We start from the raw sequence: 27233 nt of genomic DNA, 5'->3' as shown, positions 1-27233 counted from the left end.
GCCGAGCCTGGTACCTCCCCTGTCCCTGCGCGAGCTCCTCTGCTCTGTCTCACCATGCCTTCTCTGCGCTTTTAAGTTTGCATCATTAAGTGGCCTTTAAAAGTCTATTAAGCGGCTCTGGTTAGACAGGCTGTATGTGAGAAAGGGAGAAGGAAGTACGGGGGGGGAAGTGAAATAAAATTAGCCGAGGGCTGGCAGAGGAAACATGCCCAGGAATGTCACTGCAGAGCGGTGACTTCGTGCGCGCAGCAGGCGGTGGCACGGCAGGCCTGGGGGACGAGCAGGGTCAGGGGGCGCACATTTCTCTCTCGAATTGCCCCAGTGTTTTCACTTCATCCTGGAGGATAACTGCAGGACTCGGTGAAGAAAAGGGGTACAGCAATGCCCTCACCTGAAGGTGGGAAGTTGGTTGCAGCAATGCACAGCAGACAGCGCCACGGCACAGCCGTGTTCCACATCTGCTTGCTAACCCTCTGCAGGCAGCGGCACCGAGCAAAAACCCCACTGCTGGCAGCACTCCGCCTTTTGCTCCCTCCTCTGCCGTCTCCGTCGTAACTTCTCTGTGTCCTGGGACTGAGAGAAAATGCCCGACCTGCTCGATGTTCCCCTACTACAAAGCGGTCACCATAGTCCTCTGGGGGCACATCAGCTCCTCTTTTTTTCTTGCTCACCTCCTGTCCCCTCCCCACGAGCATTCCCAGTGCTGACTGACTCTGGAAATGCAAAGAAATTACCAGTTCAACCTGCAAGAGGTGGGGGCGTGGGGACTTAACCCAGACAGAAGGCACAGCAGCCTCCAGGCCACTTGCTGGGCTTCTCAGCATGGAAGATAAAGCCTTGGATGAAAAAGGCAGAGAAAAGATAAAAACGATGGCACCAACCCTGCAGTCAAGCAGAAATAACTCAGCTGTCCCCAACACAGGTGTAAGTTGCTGCGTTTGACCTTGCCGAGATGTTTCAGGCCAGCGCTCACGACTGTGGCCATCGACAAACAGAAAACACCAGCAGCGTTTGCATCAAAGGATCCCAAACAGGTCGCTGGCTATGTTGGAGCTGGGAAAACACGCAGGGACACTCACACCACAAAGCCCGGCCAGTTCCTTACACACTCGATGCTTCAGATTTTCACGTGGAAAAAGAAGTTCATCAGTAAAAAGAATCATTTATTTACCAGATTGGTAAGCACACGCACCCCAGTAATAAAACAAACCCTATTGCAACTGCCCCAGGAAAAGGCAGCGCGTTTCCTTGTGCCCCTACCAGCTCTCCGGTGCCAAATTCGGGTGGTGGAAAGCGGGAGGCTCCCCTTCACCCAGCTGGAGCCTCCACTCCAGAAAAGGGCTGCAGCAGAACTCTTCATTAGTCATGGCTGGCAAACTTGAAAGGAATAAAAGGAACCAGTGAGTAATGTAAAGCTATAAAAACATAACAACCTCAATAATGGGAAAATCAAAAGCCAGCACAAAGCCTCCACGTAAACAGACCTACAGAAACAGGAGCACTTGAGCCAAGGCGTATAGCTCAAAACGTCCATCTGTGTAACTGCGCCCTGAACATTTCACCTGGAGTGCTGTTACACACACCAGCTTGGAAACGGTGGCTTTCCAGTCCTGACATCTGCACGGACACGCAGATACAGCCCGACCACCGCCTCCACTGTCCTGGGAAACCCTTCTGGACGTTGCCATCCCAAGGGGACGGGGAGGGGCAGCGGCTCTGTCGCCCATACGCGACGGCTTTAAGAGCTGCATTTATGCAAGCAACCGGCGCGCAGCGGCTGCGTTAACACCAGCGCCTGCAAAACGGACCCGGAGATTTTGGCCGGAGGTTTGCTCAACACACCGCCAAGCAGACAGCAGCGCTGGGCTGTGCTTTCAGAACAGGATTTCTGCCTCCCGCGGCATCGCCTCGCCTTTATCTGCCGCACGCCGGGAGCGCAATCTCGTCCACACTTTGCATGCAGGGCGAGGCGAGGACGGGCCTTGCTCTGCGGAGCTCCCCACCGAACAGCCAGCACGCGGAGAAGAACCCAAACTGTTGCAACTTGCAGCAGGATGAACCCTGCGGACCACTACTGGCAACGCGCAAATTCCATCAATTACCTCAGATAAGGGCTACAAAGAGCTTTAAGCCGAAGCTGATTCGATCATTCGTCTCATGATTTCTAAAAGCCCCAGATCCCCAGCTCAAGAGTTTGTAAGAGAATCCCAAGCTTTGTTTTAACAAGCTGGTGGAGGATAACTTTCTGGTTCCTGTAGCCCTAGAGGGAAGTCTAAAGCTGCACCGCGCTGCCACGGCACCGTCCGAAAGGGAGCTGGAGTCGGGACACAACCCCCCAGCGGGCAGGAGGTGGGCATCGCAGCTCACCCTGGGCACGGAAGATGAACAAGGCAGAACACATCACTCCTTTCTAACCCCTTTTGCTTTTTTCAGAGGCTTTTTGGGAGGCGGCAGCACTCGTGCATGGCAGTCCGAGCCCGAGGAGCTGCTCTCCGAGGACACCGATCAATACCTGGGCTGAACTAGCCCATCTTTTTGCAACAGCATGAGGCAGCGATGGGAATGCCCCACACGAACAGCCACTTCCCAGCATCTCTGCCCACCCTGCAGCCTCCGGAGGAAGCCCAAGAGCAGGAGGCCGAAAGCTCAGCGCAATACAAAGAGATGCTGATGAGATAGATATCTCTGTGCTGAGGGATTTAGGAGCCTACGGGCCTGGGAGGAGTTCCCTGTCCTTGCTTGGGTCTGCAGGGTGGTTGAAAGCAGCATCTCGAACACATCAGCAGAGCTCTGACGCCCCAATACCACCCCGCATGGCTGCAGGGGGGGGAAAAAATCACTTGTACCCCAAAGTCGGGGCTGGAGAGGGAGGGAAAGCAAGCAGGGAGCGCACAGGGACTCTCAGGACCACCTGGCAGCAATGGGACCTTCGCTCAGAGCTTCTGACAAGGTCCCCAGCAGCCCAGGGTGGCCAGAGCCCCCCCTGCTTTCAGGGCCTGCCGCTCGCAGTGCGATCATAAATCCGCACAGACACCGGTCAGGTAATTCCCAGCCCCTCTCAGACGTTGTCTGCGTGGCTCTAGTCACGAAATTAAAGCAGCCTGAACCAAAAGAGTATTCGAGGACAAATTTGCTTCCTCTTGACAGCTTTTCCACAGAACTTAATGGACTCTAACTCATGTCTGTCAGCACCAGGCTTTCATAAAGTCGTTTTCCTATTCCTGGGTGTCACCTGTAGGGATCGCTTAACTCACGCCATCCTTCCCATTTTGCAACAGCTGGAAGAAAAGCCTGCAGGATTTTCCTCCTGACACAGTGATATTCCCAGAGACCTAAGAGCTATAGAGCGAATTCTTTTACAATACGATAATTGACTCAGTCTCCAAAGGATAAACATGTCAAGATACGAAAATCATTTTTTTCTCCCCTTACCAATGCAATGAAGATGTGATTGAAAATGTCGTGTTCTGGGTGTATGAGCAATATTCTCATAACTCATCATCCAAAATAAATTGTTCTATCATTTGTACTAGTTAGAAGCTATTCCAAATCAGACAAGCCGAAAGCAGAAGTTTAAACATACTCAGCATGGCAGCAGGAATATTAATTTCGCTCCCCCCCCTATATAAATGTTAAATCACAGTTTCTCACCTAGGGTTAATTAATCTTTCCAAAGTGCTCGAGTCCACCAAGCACGCGGCAGAAAGATCTTAAAGACCAGCCAATAGCTTCAGAAAAGCTCCCCGCAAATCTCGAAGATTTCCTGCAAATTCCGGCCAAAGAAATTGAATATGCAAACCCACGCCGCCCTCCCCGCGTCACGCCACGAGTCTCATTCTTTGCAAAAAAATGAAATAAAATGCAATTACTTCGGACGCGTCGGATCACGCAGTGGCTACAGAAGAGGAGCACCGCTGAGTGCAGGGGATTACTGGGATGTGCTGCCAGCTCCTCGCCTCGCGTTAACGAAGCACTCAAGGACTCGCGGGTCCGGGAGCTACATCAAACCCCGCGGCTCTCCTGCCTGGTCCTGCCGCCGCCTCCCCGTGTGTCAGCGGGGTGATGCTAGGCTTTGGTTTTTCTTTTTCCCCCGTAAAGCACTATTTACTCCCATAATTGAACCTTCAGCAACAAAGAACCTCTAACGGATGAAGCAATTTCTGGGGAAACCGGGACCCTAAATCCTCCCAGACAACAGCTCCTGGACCGCGTTCAAACGCATCCCCTGGTTAAATTCGTGTTTCGGGCCACTTAAAAGCCTTGAAGTATTAGGTGCATTAAAGGTACTTGCGAGAGAACAAGGCTGAGGTGCCTCCAGAGAGGAGGAGATGATACTAATTATACTGCTGGTAAAATGGAATCACTGGGGGCGAAAATACGAAGAGTCAAGACAGCCACGCGGTACGAGAGCAGCGGTACTATTTTATCAGTGGCGGGCCATCCCTCGGAAAGGGGAATAACAGATTACATCAAGGCACTGACAGACAATCAATGAGCACTCAATTAACAGCTACAATATTACAAACTTAAGCAAAACGTGGCTTTGCAAATGGCAAGCTCTCCCTCATACAGATAAACCCTAATTTCATTTTCTTCAACGCACCGACATGAGACATCAATAGGGAAAAATTCGGATGCCGCCACCCGAAAGGAAACACCCCCAGGTCCTGCGGAGCCAAAGGAGCTGGCCCAGGGCTTTGCAGCCCAGGCAGAAGGGTCCTGGCTTGGGGGCACGGCCAAATCACCCCTGCCCCCTTGGTTTCAAGGTGCCATCTGTCCCTGGATTTTCTTGCTGTTGCTCCTTCTCCCCTTTTGCCTGGCGTTGCGGCTGTAAGGGTGGCGAGGAGCTGGGTATTAGCGGAACGTCACCCTCCCGAGCACGCCGTGCGCGCTAAAAAACACCCAGCCACTGGCTGAACGGTAACGCCGCCTCTTCATCGCCCTCCCCGAGTTTGCTGAGCATGTCTAGGTGGTGGCACGGGGCATCTGTGGCTGCAGCATCCTTTGGTTTTGTGCAGCAGGTGCCAGGGGCTGTGCCTAACGAAGGGGCAGGAGGGGAGCGGGGCTGAGAAAATCACAACCCCATCGGCCACCCTGCAGACATCCAAACCCCGGCTGCTGGGATGGAAAACCAGGGGCCTGCAGGGAAAGAGTGTTGCTCCTGAGCACAAGAAACCAGGGGTGCCTGCTGCGCGTCGCTGTCCGTGTAACAGAAGGTCAGCACGTGCCCGGACCCAGCACCACCCTGTTAATGCCAGGGCTTCTGGCCAAGTCCTAGAAACAGGCTCTGCTGACCCCAACCCCATCTCCTCCAAGCTACAGCCCCATTCTCTGGTGAGTGTTGCTTTCTGCCTTAAAAATAAAAAAAAATGACTTAATTAAAAGATTTGAAGGCCACTAACGACCACTTTGAAAACCTTGTTTTATTTGTTATTTACTCCTGCTGAGTTTTCCCAAACCAAGCCACCACAGCCTGCAGCTGACCTGAAGCAGCCCCTGCAGAGGTATCATTTCCATTGAAAAACACCAAATATACCAAGTCCCGGGTAATTCGCTCCTGTGCCTAACTATAGAGCAGTACAAAAATAAAGCAGGCCTTTGTTTTTCTTCATCTGAATTGATTTATCTTGAGCATCCAGCCACAGAACCACGTCCTGCCTTTGAACCTTCGGCTCGCAGAGTCTCCTGCCCTGGTTAAGTATTTACAGGCAGCAATCAAATCCCCCCTTAACCTTCTCTTCATTAAAAGACACAGATTGAGCTGCAGCCTCTCTCTCCAGCATGCTTTACAGACCTCAAATCATCCTTGCAGTTCTTCTCTTATCTCCCACCAGTTTGCCAACATCATTTTTAAAGTACAGATACCAGAACTGCACACAATGCTCTCCCGGCTTGGATTCATTATTTCTCTGCTTAGACTGCCTAAGATAGCACCAACACTCCCCGAGAATTCACACCACTGTAGGACCAGCAGGTTAGTGATAAGATAATGAAATTAAGCTCCAGCTTCTCACCTTGACGCGGCAGCTCCCACGGGTTCCTCTCTCCAAGTGTGGGTTTTACTCCCTGCTCCCGTTAATGGGGATTAGTAAGTTATCACACGCCAGGCACACGCCGCCGGAGTTGTCTGCACATTTACCCTTTTTTCCCCCCGTTATAAACAGCTGAGAACTCGACCAAACTTCACGCCCTTGCTCAAAAACCCTCGCGCTCATCACCTGAGCGCAGGCTCACGGGTTGTGCCGCACGAACCCCAAAACCAGAGCCTGCTCCACCATCCATGAGCGAATTTCACAGCTGTCAGGGGCCAAAGTGGAAAGAGGGAGCTCATTTGGCAGGCTGGGTCCCAAGCCATGCTTCGTGGTCCCAAGGCAAAGCCAGCTCCCAGGAACCACGAGAGCTCCCTCCACCGAACCCCAGCAGCACCGGTGTGCCCATGCCAGAGCACAGCAAACGCTAAATCCCACGACATTCATACCCCTCCCAGAGCTGCACCTGCAGCCCCTGCTGCTCTGACACCCGTGGGACAAGGAGCTTGCAAAACCCCCCACCCACACCCCAAACCCATGGGGACATTTGGGGCAGCGCTGCCAAGGCTCCGGCACCCGACGCCAGATGGAAATCCCAAACTCACTCCGTGTTCGAGGGGACGCAGAGCCAGGCTTTGCTTTAAGAAGCCTCCTCTCCCCCTCTTCTTAGCCCTACCAGTTGGAAGCTGATACGCCTGGATTTTTCCACCAATCGTCGGAAAAAAAATTTGTCATAGGAAATGTGCAAGCGCTGACATCTTAAGACAAAAAGGATGCAGATTTCTCAACTGTTCGCAGCACATTATGGAAATACATTCTTAGGGACTATTAAATATGGGGATTATTGACTAGATAACAGCAGCTCAATGGACTAGCTTGCAAATATGTCTTTAGACTATTCTTAAAATGCAGATTAATTATCTAACAGACCAGAACATTTTTTTTTCCTACAGACGTTCTAATGATCTGTTGCATAAACAAACAACCAGACAGTTTTGTTTGCATTTGTGTTGGCTGCGATGTTCTTCAATAACTAAATAGGGACTGAGGAGACTTAAATCTTGTTTAACACCCAGCAGGAACAGAACAAAAGGCGCGTCAGTCCAGATCACTGAGAGACATGTTACTTTAAAGACTCCTGGGAAGCCCAACCATCATAACACCAAAAGGCACCGGTTCTCAGGCACACAACTTCAGACCCGCCAAGTAGCATTAAATTCTTTTTTTTTTTTTATTTGCCATTAGGTTTCATTAAAGAGATTACAACGTTGACTAGAAACCACAACATTTAATGGCTAGTATCCCCATCGGTGCCTTTTTAAATGAGCAGGGCGTGTTGTGCTACGGAGATACCATTCAGGGCTCTCCGCTGACTCAGGAGAATATCGCCGCTCCCCAGCGATGCTCGAGGTGGGTTTTTTAAGATTCACGGCATGCACAGGTGGAAGTGAGGAGAACCATTACAGGGCCCTACTGCTCCGCACAGACCCTCACCCACCAATTCCTGCACAACAACTTGAACCCTTAAGTTCAAATATAAAAATCCCATCTTGACTTTAAATTTGCCATTGGTGTAGAGTTGATCACAGTGGTATTTTTTTCAGCATAGGTAATTAACTCGTTATTTGTACACTACTTCTCCTCGATTTCTAGTTTCACCTTCTCCTCAATTTCTTTACACCTTTCCTGATAGGTTAAAATGCTGTTGGGTATCAAAACCAATGCAAAGCAAGTGTGAAACATTATTATTCCAGCTTCACACCCACTTTCCCTTGGTGTGAACAATAATGCAAACCGCAAGACAGTGATGAATTGGACCTGGAGAGGACCAGATGCTCTGTGAGCATTAGCACAGTCTCTGCCCCAAACATTTTTCAGTCTAAAAAGAGATGTGATAGCCTGCTCTCGGAGCTGTCCGTGCACACACACCATCCTTTAACGCCAGATGTTAGCAGATCACACCCGAGGTGGAGCAAAATGAGGAACAAGAGGAGAGCAAAGAAGAAAAGAGCGAGGGCAAGTAATGAGTACAAGGGGAGCGAAGTACAGTTTGCTCAGCCTGGTTTGGGATGAAAGACGAACCTCTGGCATGTGTAACAGCCCGTGGGTGAGCACTGGGCTCAGAGGAACACATCCTAGCAGCCCTGTGCTGCAGCCCAGCTCTGCCAGGGGCTCCGTTGTTCCCCAGCCTCGCCACCCCGCCCTGGATGAGCCGCATGAAGAGCGATGCCTTCACACGCAGCGATTTGCTTCTCCATCGCCGCCTACAAGAGCAAAGCACGAGGTCGAGGCCCAACATGAGCCCCACCACGGATCTAAACATCGGTGCCAACTCGCCTTGCCATCCCTCCGGCTCCGAGCAGGGCCAGAGAGCTCGACGAAAAAATAAATCCACTGCACCAAAAGGCAGCCCATTCTTCAGAAAAACGTCAACTTCTGCCACTGAACCAAAACCCCGCTCGTTCTCAGCAAAAAGTTAAAATATAAAATCTAAAGGCTGAACACGGAATGTTGCAGGATTTTATTTTATTTTTTTTAATCAGTCCATCCCTCCTGCTCAGGCCCGGGCTATCTTTGCTCTCAGGGTCAGATGCCCGTGGAGGAAGGGATGGGTGCAGCTTCATGATGAGGCAGAGGTGCGACTCCCCAGCCCCCAGCCTGCAGTGCCCCGATGCAGGGGGGCTCCAGCCCCACCACGGGACGGCTCCGGGGGGCTCTCCAAGGGGGGGACGCAGCCACTCGCCCCCGCTCCCACCCGCTGTGACAGCCCCAGCAAGGGAAAACCTGCTTTGTAAGAACAGCCAAGTCTTCCAGGAGCCGAGCACATGCCTGAGTGGGTGGGAAATTAGTGTTATTATTACTTTGTGCTCACGGGGTCTAAGACCTCAGATGACTTGTTTGTGCCCAGAATGAATTTCTGCAGACTCATTACAAACCCTTGCAAAGCAGGGTTTATAAGGTCACAGGAGAATTTCCCCTAATGGTAGCCTAGCTAGGGATTGCCAGGATGATCTATTTCTCTCATTTATGCATATGCAATAAGGCCACAACGAAGCTCCTTTGCTTTATTTCCACATCATGGTGCTGATGCTGAGCTAACCAAATAAACTGGAAAGCAGGTGGGGAGGGGAGGAACACAGAGGCTGAAGGAAAAAAAAAAAAAAAAACAACACACGTATGCCTGGCTCTCTTCCTCATGAAGGATGCAAATGAATTCTGCAGACTTTGAAGCCGGGAGATCTCAGCAGAGATGAAAATCCCCTCGCGCTGGAGGGCTCACCGGGTGCTCGGCTGAGACGCCGTGCGGGTGTTGCATTATGCAGCCGCTGCCATGCGAAGGACGGCCGGAATAAATATCGGAGCCCCGACACCTGACGGAGCCCTGGCTCGGGGATTTGCGGCCGGGCAGGAGCACGAATCCTCCAGGCTCGCTTTTCTCCAGCACCCACCGTGAGACCACAGCCTCTCTGCAACCCCCGCCTGAGCCACTTCACAATAACTCGCTCCCTTCCAGCGCCGCACGCGCTTCCCAAGTCTCCAGTGAGAAGCAATGCAGGTCTGGAGGGGAAATCACCCAGGCAGACGGACAGCTGGCACCCTCAGCTCCTCCTTCCCCAGAGCGATTAGCACAGGATCTGTCCCCTTGGAAAGGCACAGGAAGGAGCTGGGGGAGCTCAGCGGGGCTCCCTATGTCCTTTGGGAAGCCAGCCAGCCCGCTGGGGTGCCCGTGACCACGGCCCCATCCAGGGCAGCTGCCTGGCTCCAGCAGAAGGAGTCCCTGGTCTGACGCCAGAGGTTTTGGGTACAGACCCACGGTCACCACGCTGCCGCTGGAGCACGCGGTGCCCGGGACAGGCAGCAGTGTGCTGGGTCAGAGCATCTCCTGCCCCCGCTCCTTCTCCTGGCAGAGCCCCACAGGAGCATCACTGACCACACCAGCAGGAAAAAAAGCCCCATTTGCTCCAGTTTTTCCTTTTTCACACGCTTGGGGTGCTCCAGGCTGAGTTACGCCCCGAGCACTGCCCAAACGCAGCAGCCTCGCCTGTTCATTCCTCCAAATGCTCAGCAGCAAAAGCCCTTTCCATTGGCGTGCTCTGTGTCTCTCACCCAGCTCTGATCCATTTCCACCTCCAAATCATTAAAGATCACAAATAAGCCCACCCTCAGCATGAGGAACCTTCCCATAATCACCTATCTGCGCTCCTCCATTCCACTTCTGTTTTCTAGAGCTGAACAAGGAAAGCTGGCACCGGACTCTTCCCCTTACACCGCTGTTTATTGCCCACATTCTGCTACTTATTTCCTAAAATAGTCTCTTTGGGTTGGATCTAATGAAAACATCCGAATAAATGAGGTCCGTCGGTACGTCCTCGGTTCCCATTTCATTAACCTCCCAACCCGCCAGCAGCATCAGGCAGGCAGGTTTCCCTGCCGTGCGCCCATCCTCTCATAAGCGATGGTGGTTTGACCCCCAAGGTTAGACCCATCAGAATATTTTAGTGATAATTTGCCCGTACCTGCCTCACATCCTTGCTCTTCCTCAGGTATGCTTGATTTCTGCAAAGGCATCGCGTGGCAAAACCACTCCTGGGGTGCCTGGCAGCTCCCTTTGACCGCTTGGGTCCGTGCCTTGTAGTGCCCCAGCACGGGGAGGAGCCGTCCCTTTTGCCAACAGCTGCTGCAACTTCACACCATTTACTCTAGGCCCCTGGATGAACCACCCCGCACCTACAGATTTACAGCACCTGTGGGCCATTACAAGCAAAAAGCACTGGTGTTAGCCCCACGGGCTGCCCTTCCAGCCCCTGTCCCACAGGGCAGGTGGAAACTTACTGCAGGGAGCCTTAACAGCGCTCCATCGCTTCCTCATGGGTCCTGGAACTTCTTTTTCTTCTTTTTTTACCTCCCCCAGGTGCCCCATTTCTCCTGTCCGAGGACCCAGGACCGTGTCGGTGTCTCTGCTGGGAGCAGACAGGCAGCCAAAGCAGAGTTTGGGCTCCCCTGTGCACAGAAGCAGCTCTGCAGCAGTGCCAGCAGCCTCCTCTGCACAGCCGAAAGCCAGGAGTTCCCTTCCTACGTAAAGCTTTCACCGTGAAGCCACCGAAACCCCACAGGTTTCCCTGCATCGCTCCCCCAGGTCTAAGAGAAGACCTACAGAAACTTCTGTCTCACGTTCTGCATATTGCAAAACAAATAAAATCTGACCCTACCGATAGCTCTGCGTGAAGATCTCCCCCCAGAGTCAGTGAGAACCGATACCCACAGCCCAGCCACGTCAGCGAGCCTTTAGAAAGGGCAAGGCACTGACCACCTGCACGTCCTCGGTACCGACAATGCAAAACGAAGCTCAAAGCGGCTTCAAGGAAACAGACGTTTGTCGGACGGGTGAGCTCTCTGCCCGCGTGGCCCTGCGATATCTGCTCCTGAGCATGCACCCGCTCCTCCCCGGTCCTTTATGGCTTGTGTCACCCCGGGCTCGTCCCCTTTTCCCCCTTCCCTCCCTCGGCTCACCCCCACGGACCCTCATTCCCAGCCAGCCCCCCCACACGTGTGCCCGTGCCTACCCGCCTCGCAGGTCCCCCCGCGGGGCTCCCCAAGGAGCAGCTCCCCTGCCCCGCTCGCCGCCCCCCCAGCCTGCCGCGTGCTCCCGGGCGCTCAGGCCTCTGCCAGCCCGCGTCGCTCCTTGGTTTCTTTTCCCTGCACAGCTTGCAAAAAGAAGTCTCCAGCAAGAAGCCGGCGGGCGGCAGCGGCGCAGCCTCTGCCCGAGCTGCGGGCGGCTCTGCTTGGGGACCCTTGGCTGCCTTCACCCCGCAGCCGTGCTCTCTGCCCTTCCCAGCCACCCCAGGACCTTGTTTCGGGGCTGCCACCACCGTCACCAGCTCCAGGGGCTGCCTGAAATGGCTGTTTTAAGGAACGAGGAGCCCTCGTTGTGCCAAATCTTCAGCTGTGCTCGTGCTCACGGAGGCTGTCGGCTCCCTCTGCCCCACGTCCCGGGCACAGCTCCCTGCCCACGGCACTGACTAACGCCAGACGGGAGCAAAGAAACCCCTGCGAACCAGAGCGAGCCGCACAGCAACTTTCCCAACTTCTGGCTCTGCTGATCAGCCCCGACTCCCAAACGGGAACCGACGGGGAAAGCTTCAGCCTCTTAGCATCCCTTCCCCTGCCCAGACGGCTCCCTGCAAACCCCCAAATGCCCGAACACCAAAGCAGGCTTGCAGCAAGACGCTTTAACAACACCTTGGCGTGGTGGGAGCCTCACTGCAGATTTCTTCCGGAGAGCAAGCTCCCGTTAAGTGGTGAGACGAAGAACGAAACGAGCCGCAGCAGAACAGCACCGAGCCCAGCAAACATCCCCCTGCTACCTGCGAGCACGCACGTCCTGGCCCCGGGAAGCGCTGCCGGCAGCGGGAGCACCAGCGGCTCCGCGGGGATGCTCGCTCCCCGGGGCCGTGGCCCCCGGGACGGCTCCGCTCCCGCTGCCCCCAGCCTGGGAGGAGAAGCTCAGCGAGACAAAGGGATCGCAGCTGGCAGGGGCTGGTGGAGCTCGGGGCAGCCGCAGCATCGCTCGCCACCGGCTGCGGGGACCCGGGGATGCTCCGGGAGCTCCTCGCCGCCACGGGGGCACGCGGGGGAGGCGAAGCAAAGCCGGGCTGAGCAGCTCCTGGGAACTTTCCCCAGGGTCTCAGCCTGCGGGGTTCGGTCCTGCCGGGCTGGGGATGGGAAATAGCGGAGAGCTGGGGGGTGCTGGACGGTGCTTGGGGCATCTCGGCCAGGCAGAGCTGCGGGCCGTGCCCAAATCCCGGCACGAAGTCGGGCCTAGGGAGAGGTCCCTACGCGGAGTTTGGCCCCCGGCTGCCCACAGCGGGTTCATTTCGGAGAGCCTGTGCCAGCACCGAGCCCGCACGTCTGCGCACGCCGCGAGCGCCTGGCATATTCTGAATTATTCACGAGCCCAACTCCGCCGGAACGCGCGCCCCCAGACCCCAAACCCCAGACCCCAAAGCCCGGCGTGCCGGGGCAGGATGCCCGCAGAGGAGCGTCCTCCCCAGGGCCACGGCAGCCGGGCTGGGCGGCAGCACCGGGGGGCTCGGGGGGAAGCCCCCGGCCGGCTCCGGGCTGCTGCTGCTGGGGGTCCCCCGGGGGGGGGGGGGGGGTCTCCGGGTAAGCCCCGGGAGCTGCGGCCCCCCCCCCCCAGCCCTCACTCCCTCAACTTCAGCTCTCCCCAAAGCCGGCGCAAACTCTCCCCGCGTTAAAACGCTGCGGAAAACAAACCGGGGGTGGGGGGGTCGGGGGATGCGAGCCAAGCCCCCCAAGGTGGGCACCCCCCGGCCGGAGCTGCGACCCCCGAGGGGGGGGGGTGTGGGTGTCTATAGGGGGGTGTGTGGGCGTCTATAGGGGGGTGCTGCCCCCCCCCAGCCCCCTCCCCGTGGGATGCCGGGGGCCCCCCGGGCGGCCCCTACCTGGCGGCGCTGCTCTGCCCCCGGCGCGGCTCTGCCCGCGGCTGCCGCTGCTGCTCCCGCCCCGCTCCCGAGGCTCCGGGACCCCGGCGGCCGGCGGGGGAAGTGCAGGGGGCGGGGGGCGTCGGGGGGGGGGGCAGGGGGTGGGGAGGGGGTTAAAAGGGTGGGGAGGGGGCGTAGGAGATAAGGGAGGGGGTTAAAAGGGTGGGGAGGGGGCGCAGGAGATAAGGAGGGGGGGTACAGGGGGTGGGGAGGGGCAAGGAGCAGGGGAAGGATGCGGGGGGGGGAGGGCAGAGGAATGGGATGGGGAAGGTGGGGGGGCAGGGAAATGGGAGGGGGATAGGGGCAGGAGGGGGGATGCGGGGAGGGATGGAGGGAGGTGGGCTGGGGAGAGGGATGGAGGCAGGAAGGGACGGAGGGAGGGAGGTGGGATGCGGGGAGGTGGGATCGATGCAGGGAGGGAGGGATGGGGGCAGGGGGGATGCAGGGAGGAATGGAAGGAGGGGGGATGGAGGGGGCACCCGGAGCAGCTGCTCCCCAAAAGCAGCACTTTCCCCAGACTCAGCACCTGTGGAAGGACCACTTGATCTCTGGAAGGGCTGCGCCTTCTCCCCACGCATCCCAGCCCTCAGTGCTTGGGGCCAGGGCCCTCCCTCTCCCCGTGTGCTTTCTCCTCCCGCCCTGCCTGAGAAGGACAGGACAAGACACTCTTGCGCCCACCTCCTAAAATTCTTCGCATGAAGTATTAATCTCCTCTTTGCCCCCCGCACAGCAACGCGTGTGGGCAAGAGGTATCCCCTGGTGCTGGGAGCCAGCAGTGGGACCGCGAGGGCTGTCCTATAGCGCAGAGACAAGAAACGCAGCGCCAGCCAGGGCCAGCTTCCCGAGCAGCGTCCCCGCGGGCTCCAGCTCTCCCTGCCATGCTGCGGCTCTGCTTTCCAGTTTGTTTGTTTGTTAATAGCGAGGAAAAACAAAGCTTCTAAACCATCAATTAACTGGACTCTTGCGTTAGGAGCAATGAAGTGCTGCTTGATGGAAATTCATCTTCCCCTCCTGCCGCGAGGAAACCGAAATAAGCTGGAGGAAGAGAAACAACTTCACAGGAGGAAAAAAAGAAAAAAAGCGACGCCTCTGCTTCAGAGACAAATTACTCATAAGACGCACAGGTAACAGGCACGGGGTGCTTTGAGCTCATCCCTTTTGCACATCATTTCCCTCAGGACAGCAGCCACAAGGCGATCGCTTTTTGAGCGATCCCTGCGCCTTCGCACCAGGACCCTGCCCGCCACCAGGCCAGGAATTTGTTGTTCTCAGCACAGCAGAGCGTTTCCCAACATGTGGGCTGCATCCACAGGCTCGCAACATTGGGATGTTTTGGCCATGGTTTTCACCTACCCAGGCACGGAACAACATGGCACGGCCGCACGCCCTCCTTTACGCCAGCACCAGGAGCAGTCCCACCCAAGGAGCATCTCGCAGGACACCACGGCTGATGCGCTGAGCCCTGCTCTTCTCCTCCCCTCCTCTTAAACGACTCCGGCTCTCCTGCCACAAGTCTCGCCGCTAAGTTTGAGCCAAGATAGCTGGGCTCCAATTATTTCCAATTTCACTTGCTCTCTCCGGTTCCTGAGACAGTTGTATTTTATTTAAAAGCTCCTGGTGTCTTTGTGCTCGAGATAATTCAGCGAGGGAACAAACGGGGTTTAAACTGTCCGCAAATAAATCTGGTTGGGGAATAAAGACTGTAACCTTGAGGGAGATTTTGAAGCTGCCTCCTGATAAAAAATAAAAAAGGGTGTGTGGGGAGAGCAGGGGGAGGGAAGGCATCCGACTGGCTTTAAAATAGAGTTCGGTCATTTTATGAATGAGGCTATCTGCGAGCTGCTTGCCATGACCCAGAAAATGCCGTTTGCGGAAGGCGCTGGTGTGGCTGGAAGGCGAAGCCCCCAAGAGGTGCTGGGGGCAGAGCCCTGCTCCCTGCATCCATGCTGGGTGTAAAAAAAGGCCGTGCCACGCAGGTGGGTGGCTCTGCCCCTGTTTTCGCAGAGGGTTTGTCCCCTGTGAAAATCCAATATGGGTAAACCCAAAGAGCTGGGGGGAAACAGCCACCACCCCACGCCTCGCTGCCTGTTACGTACCCGAGCAATTAAATTATCTTCTCCCTCTCAGCTGCACGAAGAGGGGCTCTGATTTCAAACTGACACCAAGTTGAGCCGTGAATCATTTAAACAACTGCCACATTTATCTTCATAGGTGTCTGGATTTCAGCAGAAGAGTAAATAACAGCACCACCGTATAAAGAGGCAGTCAAACGCGCGAAGTACTGAGAGATTGCGGGGATAAAAGGCACTGCAAAAGGCAAGATTTCTCTTTCGATTGAAATATAAAAAATAAATCTATTATATACGTGCCAGGTTTTTTTCCTTCAAGATTCATAACAACTTTCTAGTGGTAATAGAATATGTCCAAATTAGATCATTTTACAGATAAGAGCAGCTTTGAAAGAACTGGGTAGTGGAATAAGTATCTTGTGGTAGTTACATAAAAAAAGCCTATCTAATTATATATATATATTTAGATGGCTCGAAGAAAGTTAGTAGGACGAGTTAGATAAATAAGGAACATTTTGTGGAACAGTTTGTTTTCTTTCTTTTTTATGCAAAAAGGAAATGTGTGTGAATTGAAGGGAGCTCAAGTCAGGAACGGCATCTGCGATCCTGGAGCTGGATTTGGGGCAGGCACCCACAGCCCCTGTATTGTGTGGCTACCGTTTAATCTCATATTATATAAATATATATGCATATAAATATATATATATATATAGCTAGTGCCCAATGCATCACACAGGCTTGCAGGGCAAATCCCTGAGCACCTTTGGTTGCAGCCCCGTGCCGTTGCGGTGCGATCCAGCCTCTTCAGACAATAATAAATATTGGGCTGATTACTTGCAAAGCGTTTATCTTCATTTGGATCTTCGTGTTCCTTGCTGTTTGGTGTTCTCTTCCCTTGTAATTACTGCCATCAAAAGATGTTTTCTCCATTAACACACCAAAGAAAAATAAAAGCAGTCATTTATAAAGCAAGGGAAAAAAAAATACCACCTCTTTTTTGAAAACAGAAGATTCAATAGACTTTCAGGTGAGAAATAATTAAGCAAAGAGCGTGATGAAGAAGGAAACCGGCTTGAGAGATGTGATGGGCCCACCAGCGAGGGAAGGCAGCGAGGGATGCTCTGGGCTCTGCCGTGCCCGATGTCCCCTCTGCCCCAGGAGGAAAATTGAGGCTCCAGGGCTGCAAAATTCACCCCAGGAGTCCCTGCTCCGGCTGTGGCTCGCTCTGGGACACGTTAGCTTGCCCTTAAATCCCCACCTCACCAGGCAAGGAGCCTTGGGAGGCACCCGGTTGCTCTCCCGTTTGCTGATGGGGACGTGTGGGGCTCATGGAAGAGATGAGCAATGGCTCGGCAGCGACAGGGGCAGTTTTGTTACAGCCAAATAAAGAAATTGCAGAGGGATAAAAAGGAAAAAAAAGTTCTCTGTAAGATACAATTGAGGTTATTTGACTTGTGCTGCGCACAGCCGCTGAAATGATGATGATGAATGGGGCAGGGAGGCTTTCGAAACGTTGCGAGCTTCTTTCTCCCAGGATGGAAGTTATGGTAAATAAATAAATAAACAGAAATTCAATATTTGGAGGTGAAATACTAGGAAAAGGGCAAGCGCGGCAGAACATGGAACAGGCAGTTCTTTAATCAGCTTCTCGTGTTGAATAGTAAGCAAGGACCAGAACTGCTGGAGAAAAGGGAGGGCGCCTCTGCTGCCCCGGGTGCCCTCATCAGGCCTCCGAGTTTTGGGAGGAGAGGGCAGAAGGGAGGAGGAGGAGAAACCATTTCAAAAACGAAGACCCACAGAGAAGGGCTTAATCTCCTTCTCATCACGAAGGTCAAAGGGAGGACAGGTGGAATTCCATCAAATACACCTTTATAAAACCAGAACCAAAGCATTTCCAACTGGAGCTGACGAGGCCAGCGCGAAGCTTTCTCCTTTCCATGCTAATTCAGAACTGAGATGTTGTTTTAGCACCAGCACTGGCATCGGAATTGAAGCTTCAAGAGACAGGAGGAAGGAAAAATGGGCTCGTTAATATCCTAGTATAACAATAAACTCAGATAATATGAATTATTGCAAAACCTCCAGAGAGCTGATAGAAATGTAGATTTACTCTCCCATCCATGGAGCTCCACTTAATGCAGCGTATTCAACAGCACTGAGTAAATATCAACAAGAAGGTTAAAATATTGATCAGGGAAAATACTTCACGCTGAATAAGCTGCAGACATCTGGAAACAAACAAACTACTGCAAGAAAGCGGCAGAGTTATTTTGGGCCTTTCATCCTGCCAAAAGCCCAGCTGATGATCTGCAGCTGTGAACTCCCATCTGGTGAGGAAGATGGGGAGGAAGAGATGCTCGGTGAGTGAAGCAGGGGAAGGAAGCCCTGATGGTTTATCGGTTTGTGATAGAGAAATGCAGGAGGGGTCTGCAGAGCCACCTCGAGCAAGGAATGCTCGTCTCCCAGAATTGCTTTCCAAGAGGTGCCCAAGTCTGTTGGTGGGGCTGGAAACCAACCTGCAACGCTTCCAGCTTGCAGAATGGCTCTGACACGTGCAGATGTATTTTCCTGCTCCCTTACTTCTCTCACTTTCTGCCCAGCACAGCTCTGACTCCTCCAGTGCGGAGCCGAACATCACATCACAACTTCTGGCTGTCCAAGCCCCTCATCCAGAAGCAATCCTGACCCTACTCTTTTATATCACAGGTGTCTAAAAAGTTTGGAGTGGTCACCGAGCCGACAGCTCAACGCAGACACACGCTAGCTATCAATCCCACACTGTGCCATTGCTCTCAGGCACTTGACACGAAAACGTTGGATCACACAAAGCAAACTCACCCAAGCTTCCAATTTTTTGAGAGCCGTGCCCTGCCTGGCTTCATCTATCTGGTGATGCATTTGCCTTCACAATAACCAGACCAACTGGCAGGGAACACGTGCCAGGGACTAGGCAACCTCCATTCTCTTCCAACCTTCATAAATATTTTCAGGGAAGAAAAACGGCAACAACCTGAAACGCACTGACTAGTCGATAAAAAGAAAAGGTCATTATAGGCAATCCACAGGAAAAACAAAGTCACCAGTGCCAAAAATATTCCTGGAATAAAATGGAATAAAGGCTTTTGCCATTTGGGATGGTGCTGGTAGGAGAGAACCGCCACCCTAATCGGACAATGAAAAAACAACCCTACAAACCAATAATCCAGGAATGAGTGGCTGTGCAAGCAAGAGCAGCAAATACCTCTAGGTAGGTAAACATCCCTAAGACCTACGTGAATACCCTTGGGTAAAGGCGAGGAGAGACTTCACAAAGACGACTGGGAGGTGGGTGGCTCAGGGGCTGCCCTACAAAGTCAGCACTGCTTGAGAATCAGGATCCCAAAGCAGGCTGCGGCTTCGCTTAGACTCCAGCCTCTCTGGCCCAGAGATCAGTCTTGTGAAGCCTGCATCAGCTCCAGCTACGAGTACCAGGCATTGCCACAGAAGATATATTCACAGCCACTACCAAGCACTCTGGCGTTTCTGGGAGCACGCTGCATGACCGCAATACCTCAGACATAACCCAGAAACGACACGAAGCCATCGGAAGGAAGGCTCCTCGAATCCTCGCTGGTGTTTTCTTCCCCTATCTGTGGCAGGCAGCAAGGAGAGATTAATTCCATGACCAGGGATGTGAAAGCTCTGAAAGACGCGGTACGGCTCTTCCCCATCCCTAGCTGGGATTCAAGGGCACAGGCTGCAGGAGAAGACACAAAGCAGAATCTCAGCTGTTTATTTTGAATCATTTATTTACAGCAGCGCAGTAAAGGGAATATATAAAATAACATTTAAATAGGCAAAACACGAACGGCATCATTAGGAAAGCATAATAGAGCTCAGATTACCAATTATAATAAAGTAATCTCTCAAGAAGCTTCACATGCATACTGCAGAAGGAAAAAAAAAAAAGAGAACTCAATATTCAGAAGTATATCTGATTTAGTTTGTTTTCTGTTTGGGTGTGGGTTTTTTTTTTCTTTTTTTCTAAATTCCATTATTTTTATTGGCTTGACCACCAGAAATGCGGGGACATCATTTACCAGGGAAGTCAAAGGGTGAGAATGGGAACACTGCTAAATGACAGGGATTCACGGAAAGCATCCTCTGCAGATAACACAGCAAAACAGCGTCCCTGGCACAAAACTCACAGCACAGATGTTCCCTATTAAAAAATTTGCAAGTTCCCTCAACGGCAAGTTTCAGCTTTGCTTCTCTTTCAAATTCCTGTTTGATCCTAGTGGAGGGAAAAAAAAAAAAAGGCAGCAAATGCCTGGGAATGAGAAGCCTCCAGTGCTCCCGCAACACAAAGCTCCCGATACGCGATGTCCCCGCAGGCGCTCGAGCCCACATCTTGTAAGGAGGCAAGGGCTGCCAAGCACAAGGGGGAAGTTTCTTCTTCTAGAAACTCCAACTTGGTAAAACAGAGCGGAGTCTAGCCAGGCAAAACACGAGCCTTCTGCCGCACACATCACTTCACACATACGCGCTGTCTTTGTGAACGCTTTTGAGACTGTCTGCTCAAAGGCAGCCTCAAAAAGAACTTCCAGGAAGAAACCAAACTTCTTCAAAGGTAAAGAGTTTAAAACCAAATGCATGCAGAAGGAAAAAAATTCACACAGCGCACGAGCAAACTACCCTTTAAGCCCGATGAACCCTGGCTGACATTTGATACGAAGGTGCAGCTTTCTTTTTTTTTCCAGTCGAACAGCAAACGCTTGCAGTTATGCTTCAGGGGAAAAATTAGCGCAGCGAGACTCAATAATGAAAACTGGCAAGGTACTGAGCTCTAACGTCACGTTGAAAGGCTACGCACTGACAGCCCCTAGTGCCCCAACAGTTAGATTCCATTTTGAAAACAAGAATAAGCTTGTAAGTTAATAAAATCAACTCGCTTAACTTCCCTGGATAATTGTTCTGGTTGGATTTAAAACCACACTGCTAGAAACTTACAAACAACCACGGCAGCAGGTGAGGTGCTGAACTACGGGAACACAAAACTGCTGTAGCCAGGTAGGAATTCACTGTAAATGGCAATATCCCACTTCCAAATCACATCCAACAACTGCAGAAACAAGTGCAATGGCCACGGGAGCACTGCAAGCTGTGCAAAGCAACCGGGACGCCACTTACCGTGGGGAACCTCCTGAAGCATCCTTCTCAGCTCAGACCAAGTGGCAGATCTGTGGTTCCTTGTAGTCCGTGCTCTGTGCTAATTCCTCCTTACTGGGCCATACTAAAGGGAAGACACAGGGACATTCCTCCCCATACAACAAAGACTGCATGTGGCAAGGAACCCACCACCACCACTCTAAAAGGCAGCTCCCAAGCAGGCGCTGCTCTGCTCTGATTTCATGAGCTTTCTTTTGCCCAGGCCTAGCATGACTCTTATTATACACCATGTACACCCCCGTCAGATTACTGCCTTCCTATGAGACTGCTGGTAAAACCACACCCACACCTTTCTATTCTTTTATTTTCTTTCCTTTTTTTTTTTTTTTTTTTCATTTTTCTCCTGTGGGTATTCATTTTAAAGGACCATCTTGGGCACCCACCTTAGGAGGAGCCACACAAAACGGGTTACATCGATAGAAGATGCTCTCTAAGCAGAACCTGCTGAGTCCAGGCACATCCCTCTCTTGTGCTGTGAGGTTAGGATGAGGATGAGGTTTGGGTGCTTGCAGTGAACTCATCGCCTAGAGCCAGCTGTCCACCTGGCCCAAACACTTCTGGGCACAGGAGGGCATCGCTCTGGCTCCCTCTTCCAGGGAGAGCCCCAGTGCACAGGAATGGTGCTAACTGGGAGAACTGGGCATTCCACGTTTACCAGAGCAGCTACAGATCCTGCGAAGTCACCAGATGAAAGCTTCCCTGGCCCGTCAGGACAGCTTGTCCTGCCAAATGCTCCAAGTAATTAAAATAAAACCACCCCAAAAAATCCAGCAGTCAAAGCACGTTTCCTTTAAGCTTATTTAATGATATTTGAAACGCTTAAATTTTCTATTTCCCAGATCCTGAAAACAGATATTTTTTTTTTAAGTGACCAATATTTAATTCCAGAAACATACAACCTTATCAGCTAAGTCATAAAAGAGCTATTTTACAAACATACATCTGGATAATTAGAACAATAAAGTCTTTTTAGACATTCAAACATGATCAGTAAAAATACAGGATTATTAATAAAGATTTTTGTGTATTTTTTTAAAGAATACTTCCAGATTTTTTTCTTCTCTTTAAAGTAAATCTCTGTTAAGAGTACATGATTGTATGTTGTACAAAGAAAATAAAAATATTCTAGTATGAAGAGAGCTCCAAAAGACTTAATCCAAAACAAAACAGCAGTGTTTTGGCTGCAGTATCCCTTTTGCAGTACATCTGCTTGTCAGTTGGCACCTTTGGGGACGGGGAGGGAAGTCAGGGATTTCTTTGGGGAACAGAGAGAAAACAATACCAAATACCATCGAGCACTGAGACCACAACCAAGGGCCACCCGCAGAAGCATCAGACCCCTCTTCTAACAACAGGGACAGTATCTGCAATTCAGAACATCTGCTTTATGGAAAGCGGAATAGTGCTGTCTGAAAGCTGACCAAACCCACCTGGACTTCTGAGCTCTTCAGGTTCACGTTCCATACCCTCCCTTCTGATCCCACCTACGGGACGTTAAAGAAATCTCCCTCCCTGCAACACGGCACGTTCAGAGAACCAGAGTGGCCAAAGAGCATCTTGCCATTTCATCCTCTACCCCTCTAGGGGAGAAGGAAACTTCCCTTCCCAGACAGCATCCAGACCACCTTTTTTTTTTTTTTCTTTCTTTTTTCTGGTCCATGAGGAAGAACCCTTAATAGCAGAGAAGAGAAAGCACATCTCAGAAGGACATGAAAGATGGTTGCTGTACTACATCCTTGTTCCCATGCTAAGAAACCCTTGCTCATCTTATACTGGGAGAGGGAAAAAAAAACAAAAAAACAAAAACACACAAAAACCACTGGAGTAGAGGGGCCGGGGCAAACAAACCAGAGATCACTGTCCTGCTCTGCTGTCCAGTCTGAAAAAGGGAATGTACAATCACCAGCCAGGAACAAATTAAAATGCCTTCTTACACTGGGAACTGGAATTTAAAAAGGGTAATCTTATGGCTTAAAGAGGGGGAAAAATGAAAATCCTGAAAAGTGCATTTGAGTTCCAGCTCCCTCCACACAGCAAGCCATGGCCTGAGGTCTGCCGTACAGTAGATGTGCTAGGGAGTAACGAGGAATCCCTCGTAATTGCAGGTAACCGCACACAGGAGAGAAAGGATCCCTGACCCCACCGTCATCTTTTTAGAGTAATGCCCTATTTGTGAGGATGATCGATGTAGCATAAGAAGGCCAGGTGAAAACAAAACCCAAACAGGACGGAGCACAGCGTGACATTTACAATTTCCATACAACTGGTCGCTCCCCTCTAACACTCCTTAAAGCACCGTGCATGCAGTCTGCTGCACTGCACACTGCCCCGTGTCATCCGCCCCAAAGGCTCCTCTGCCATCACCATCAGCCTAGCAGAAAGTGAGGCTGTTTCCCCTTAGACATCCTGAGAGGAGACAGGGACAGAATCGCACCTCACCTCCTCCTGGCCCAGATCCATTAGGGGACGGTGGAGAACTTCACTCCAGCAGCTCCAGAGGCAGAAACGCTAGGATGAGATGGCAACATGAATGCTCTGCGTTCCCAGCTTGCTTTTTCACTGGCGTTACACTCTTAGAGAAGAGACAACACGGCGGTGGATGACACTACAAAATGCTTAAGCAGAAGTGGAAAAGTCAGAGGCCATGTGGGCGATCGCCCCTCCACGGCCCATCTGAGCGACCTTAAAATTCATGCAACCTGGAGAAACGAGAGAGCCAAGGATTTTGTCTTCAGTTACAAGGGAAGAGAACTGAGCAACCAGGCCTTCACAGGTCCTGTCCTTGCTGGTTTTCAGTGGAGTCTTGAAAAGCCAGAGTAAGCTATTTAATACGGTTTGATGGCGATTTTCAATCAAGCAAGGGAACCTACTGGAAAGCTTTTAGACAGCTAAGGTCATAGTAACTGCTCCCGTTTCTGGAGTGTGTAAACCCAGACCAGCATCGTGCCAACTGACCAAGGGGATTTGAGGGTGGGGAGAACACGAGTCCTTGTCTACAGGGAAAAAAAGGGCTTTGAACACCAAGTCTGGCTACGGCCCAGCTCTTTTTCTGGCCGGATCAGGTAAAAAGATGCCACATCAGCATAAGGCAGCATTCTACTTCGGGGGCTTATCAGAGGAAGTCTAGATGCTTATAACCAAAGGAACTGTATGGCTGAAGGTGAGGGGGGAGGTCCCACCAGGTAAGAAAGGAAGCGCTCGGCTAATACTGACAGTATATTCATGCAGGTGCAGCAGGACAGGCCTTAGTGGGTCCCAAGGAAGAAGCAGCTCCTGCCAGCATGGAAGAGAACACTTTGGCTTGTGTTGGCAGTGTAATGCTCCTGCTGGTGACAAATGACACTTTGTGCAATTGGTTCTAAAAAAAAAAAAAAGAGAAAACTCCTCCCTGCTCTGAAAGGGCTTACGGCTCCATCGTACGATCAGGTCCCAAATCCTCTCTGCTCAACCTCTGTCCATCTTTTCATGAATTTATCCCTTGCGTTATTTCTAACTGGAAGAACAAGAACTGTGTTTTTTTCCAGTGTGAGTAAAAAAAAAAAGAGAGCTCTGATTCTTTGCCAATAGCTGAAGAGAAACCATTTGTTTTAATGGAGCAGGGAGTGTGATCTTTATGCTGACCAAAGACAGATTCTCAGCACTTCACGATCCACGCAATCGCAGTTGCTATTGCAGTTCTGATGTGTTAATGGGATTTACAGGTCTGTGACGCTGGGGACAGCTTGAACCACCCTGTGCCAAGCAGGTGCCTGCCCTAGGGCCAACTCCAGAGCAGAGGCACAGCAAGCTTAGGCTGTCCAGCACTAGCTCTGCTGGTAGGCTGGTATTTACCATCTTGTTCCCAGACTGGAAGGAATTACAACAGCAAAACCCATTAGAACAGGCATAAGGAAGTACTAGAGAGCTGTTCCAGCCTTCTTTGCTTTGCGCATCTCTGTTTCAGTTAGAACACATTGGCACAAATCAGTGTTTTTTAAAAAAAATAAAAATAAAAAAAATAACACCCCAAGCCCTCAGCAAGACATACTTTCAGGTACTAAAATTTACTGGCCCTATAATCAGCAGTACCTGTGGCTAACTCAAATGGCAGCCCTTATTCATTCAGTAGTGAATCAGGGGCAGATACCCATCTGCCCCACATCTTTGAAACACTTCTGGGTTTGCATTTTTTCTTTTTGATCCAGAGAAGAGTTACAAAAGTGCTGCAGGTCCAAGTATTTTTATCACTTTACAAAGGAGACAATGATCAAAGCCAACAAAGTCAAGAAAAAAAATTAAACCTATCTTTCTCCTCTCCCAGCCTAATCTTGCATGTCAACAAAGGAGACCTCTAACGGGAGAGGGGGGGAAAAATAGTTTGCCCAAGTGCCTGGCTATTTAGTGCATGGAAAATTCCCGTTACACGCATGGTGACATGAGTATTTCCCATGCAGTTTTATAATATAGATAGTTCCAGCCACAAGTCATCCTAACACCTTCATAAGTAGCTCTTCGCATGGCAGTTTGATTGCCAGCAGGGAGTGCAGAGTCCAGTCCAGTGAAGTAAAGATACACCTGCACACAGGCACACCCTCTCCCCTCAGACCTGACCTTTGGTTCAGGAGCAGTGGGAGGCAGCGTGTACTGTATGCAAAGGGCTAGAACTGTCACTACCCAATTAAAATAGAACAAAAAAAAAGGCAGATTAAAAAATTAAAATGTGCTTTTGATACACGGAATGAAGTCAAATAAATACATTGATTTTTTTTTTAAATGTCTAAATACATTTTTATATCCTACACCCAAAGCTCTGTACATTTGGTTTGGTTTTTCTTTCTGAAAAATGAATTTCTGGTATCAAGGAGAGGAGGAGTAGAATAGAACAGACTCCCTCACTGACAAGATAGTGCAGATGCTCCACAGGAAAAGCACCCATGCCCACTTCGCTAGAGTATGGTTCACGTTTGGATGGTCCAAACCCTCTTGTCTCAGAGTCCACACGGAAGACACTAGGTGCTGGGTCCTGATACTCTTCATCCAATCTTCAGCCACTCCTGAAAACATGACTAGCTTTTCTCTGATGGAGGGGGAAAAAAAAAAAAGGGGGTGGTGGTGAGAGAGGGAGAGGGTGCAACGAGAGGTGAATGCCTAACATTTCTGAACACTAGTATTACCAGAGAAAGCGTGCTAATGTGAGAGAGAGCACATTTAACCTGAAGACCTTTGTTAGTAATCCCAGCAGTTGCATCTCGAGGATGCCTAAGGCAAATTTAAAAAGCCCCACGACAGCCACTTTACACAGTATCAGAGACACCCCGGAGAAAGAAAGGACAGATTGGAATCATTTTACATGTTCAAAAATCTTCGTTTGGGACTTTACATCAATCTAGCCTTCTTTGAAAGAGAAGTTGTACGTCCTTAGATGTCGGTCTTTGGCAGGTAGGGGTGAGAGAGCTCGCAAACAACCTTTTCAGAGGAAGGAACAAACTCCTCTGCACATGTGAATCTCAATGGATTCTACTGACCTTTCTTGGAATCAGCACAGTCTCAGCCCTGTGAGAGATGCTGAAGTAGATGAAACTCTGTTTGTGTGTGTGTGAAACATTAAAAATTGACTTTGTGCTCTGTGGTTAATGTCTGATGCCAACATGGTGCATGTTACCTATTGTAGAAGGTGTGGTTGCATACCTGAGTGCTCTCCTGTGGAGGCTGATCCAGCCAGCCCTTGGCGACGGAGGATGATGTAGTCTTCCTCAACCTCCTAAAACACACATGAACAAACAAAAAAAAAAGAACACCAAAAGTCAAGTGGCTTTTTCTCCTTTATCATGTGAACAAAGAGGGCTTCAAATGGGAACAACAAGTTGCACTGCGGGTGACTGGAATCGACCATGCCACTACTGTGACCCACAACAGATCTCAACTCCCTTGGCAGCACTTTTATTAGGCCTTCCATTCCCATTCAATATTCCACCTCTTCCTCAAATTTCAGTTAGATTAAAGTCTGGCTATCGACTTAATGGGTCAGTACAGCAATTGCTGTGATGGATGGACAAACCCCAATACATACAAAAAATTATTTTGGATATAGTAAGTTTGAAAACTTCGTTATTACCCTACTGCAACTTACCACCTTCTTTTAACATTAGCAACAACATGCAACAGATTCAGCAAGCCTTTATGTGTCGGTAAGTCATACTCATTGCATTAGTGGTCCCTTCAAAGCTCCAATGCTGCAGACATGCAGTTTTGTCCTACCCCTGAGGAATCTCTCCAAATGCAAAGTAATATACATGCATCCTGCCTCTACAACTAGTAGCTTGTTGTAGCCCCTCAACGTATTGCAAGCAAAATGGCACCAAGTTTCTCCTTCGAAAGCTTCCAGAGCCGAACACATAAAAAGGCACAACTGCCTGCCTTCCTCCGCAAAATTATTTTCAAACTCT

General features: G+C 51.1%; 2 protein-coding genes and 1 long non-coding RNA gene across 10 annotated transcripts in view; 1 reads left to right on the top strand and 2 right to left on the bottom strand.

Annotated features, from left to right (window-relative positions):
- GRIK4 (glutamate ionotropic receptor kainate type subunit 4) overlaps positions 1–13610 on the bottom strand; it is a 171000-nt gene extending 157390 nt beyond the window's left edge. Inside the window, exon 1 of one of the 4 annotated variants that reach the window (XM_083808314.1) lies at positions 13493–13610. The gene's annotated coding sequence lies outside the window, so the exon portion shown is untranslated. Of the gene's footprint in view, positions 1–10546; positions 13195–13492 lie in introns of those variants that run through there. The other 3 variants (XM_083808317.1, XM_083808316.1, XM_083808315.1) reach the window with 3 other exon arrangements.
- A 787-nt stretch (positions 13611–14397) lies between these two features.
- LOC310885193 lies at positions 14398–22614 on the top strand. Its single transcript, XR_014574595.1, has 2 exons — positions 14398–15847; positions 16156–22614. It is a non-coding gene; the product is annotated as an uncharacterized lncRNA (long non-coding RNA).
- Positions 21593–27233, bottom strand: part of ARHGEF12 (Rho guanine nucleotide exchange factor 12) — a 77138-nt gene continuing 71497 nt past the window's right edge. For all 5 annotated transcript variants that reach the window (XM_083808179.1, XM_083808180.1, XM_083808181.1 and 2 more), the window contains 2 exons: positions 26476–26548; positions 21593–25864 (listed from right to left, as the gene is read on the bottom strand). In XM_083808179.1, the coding sequence (XP_083664305.1) occupies positions 25854–25864; positions 26476–26548 (84 nt within the window). In that variant the 3' untranslated portion in view covers positions 21593–25853. The remainder of the gene's footprint in view (positions 25865–26475; positions 26549–27233) is intronic.

The sequence above is a fragment of the Anser anser genome, assembly GCF_964211835.1.
Source record: "Anser anser genome assembly, chromosome: 22".
NCBI lineage: Eukaryota > Metazoa > Chordata > Aves > Anseriformes > Anatidae > Anser > Anser anser.
Note: the sequence above shows the minus strand (reverse complement) of the source record. Positions and strands in the feature narration are given on the sequence as shown.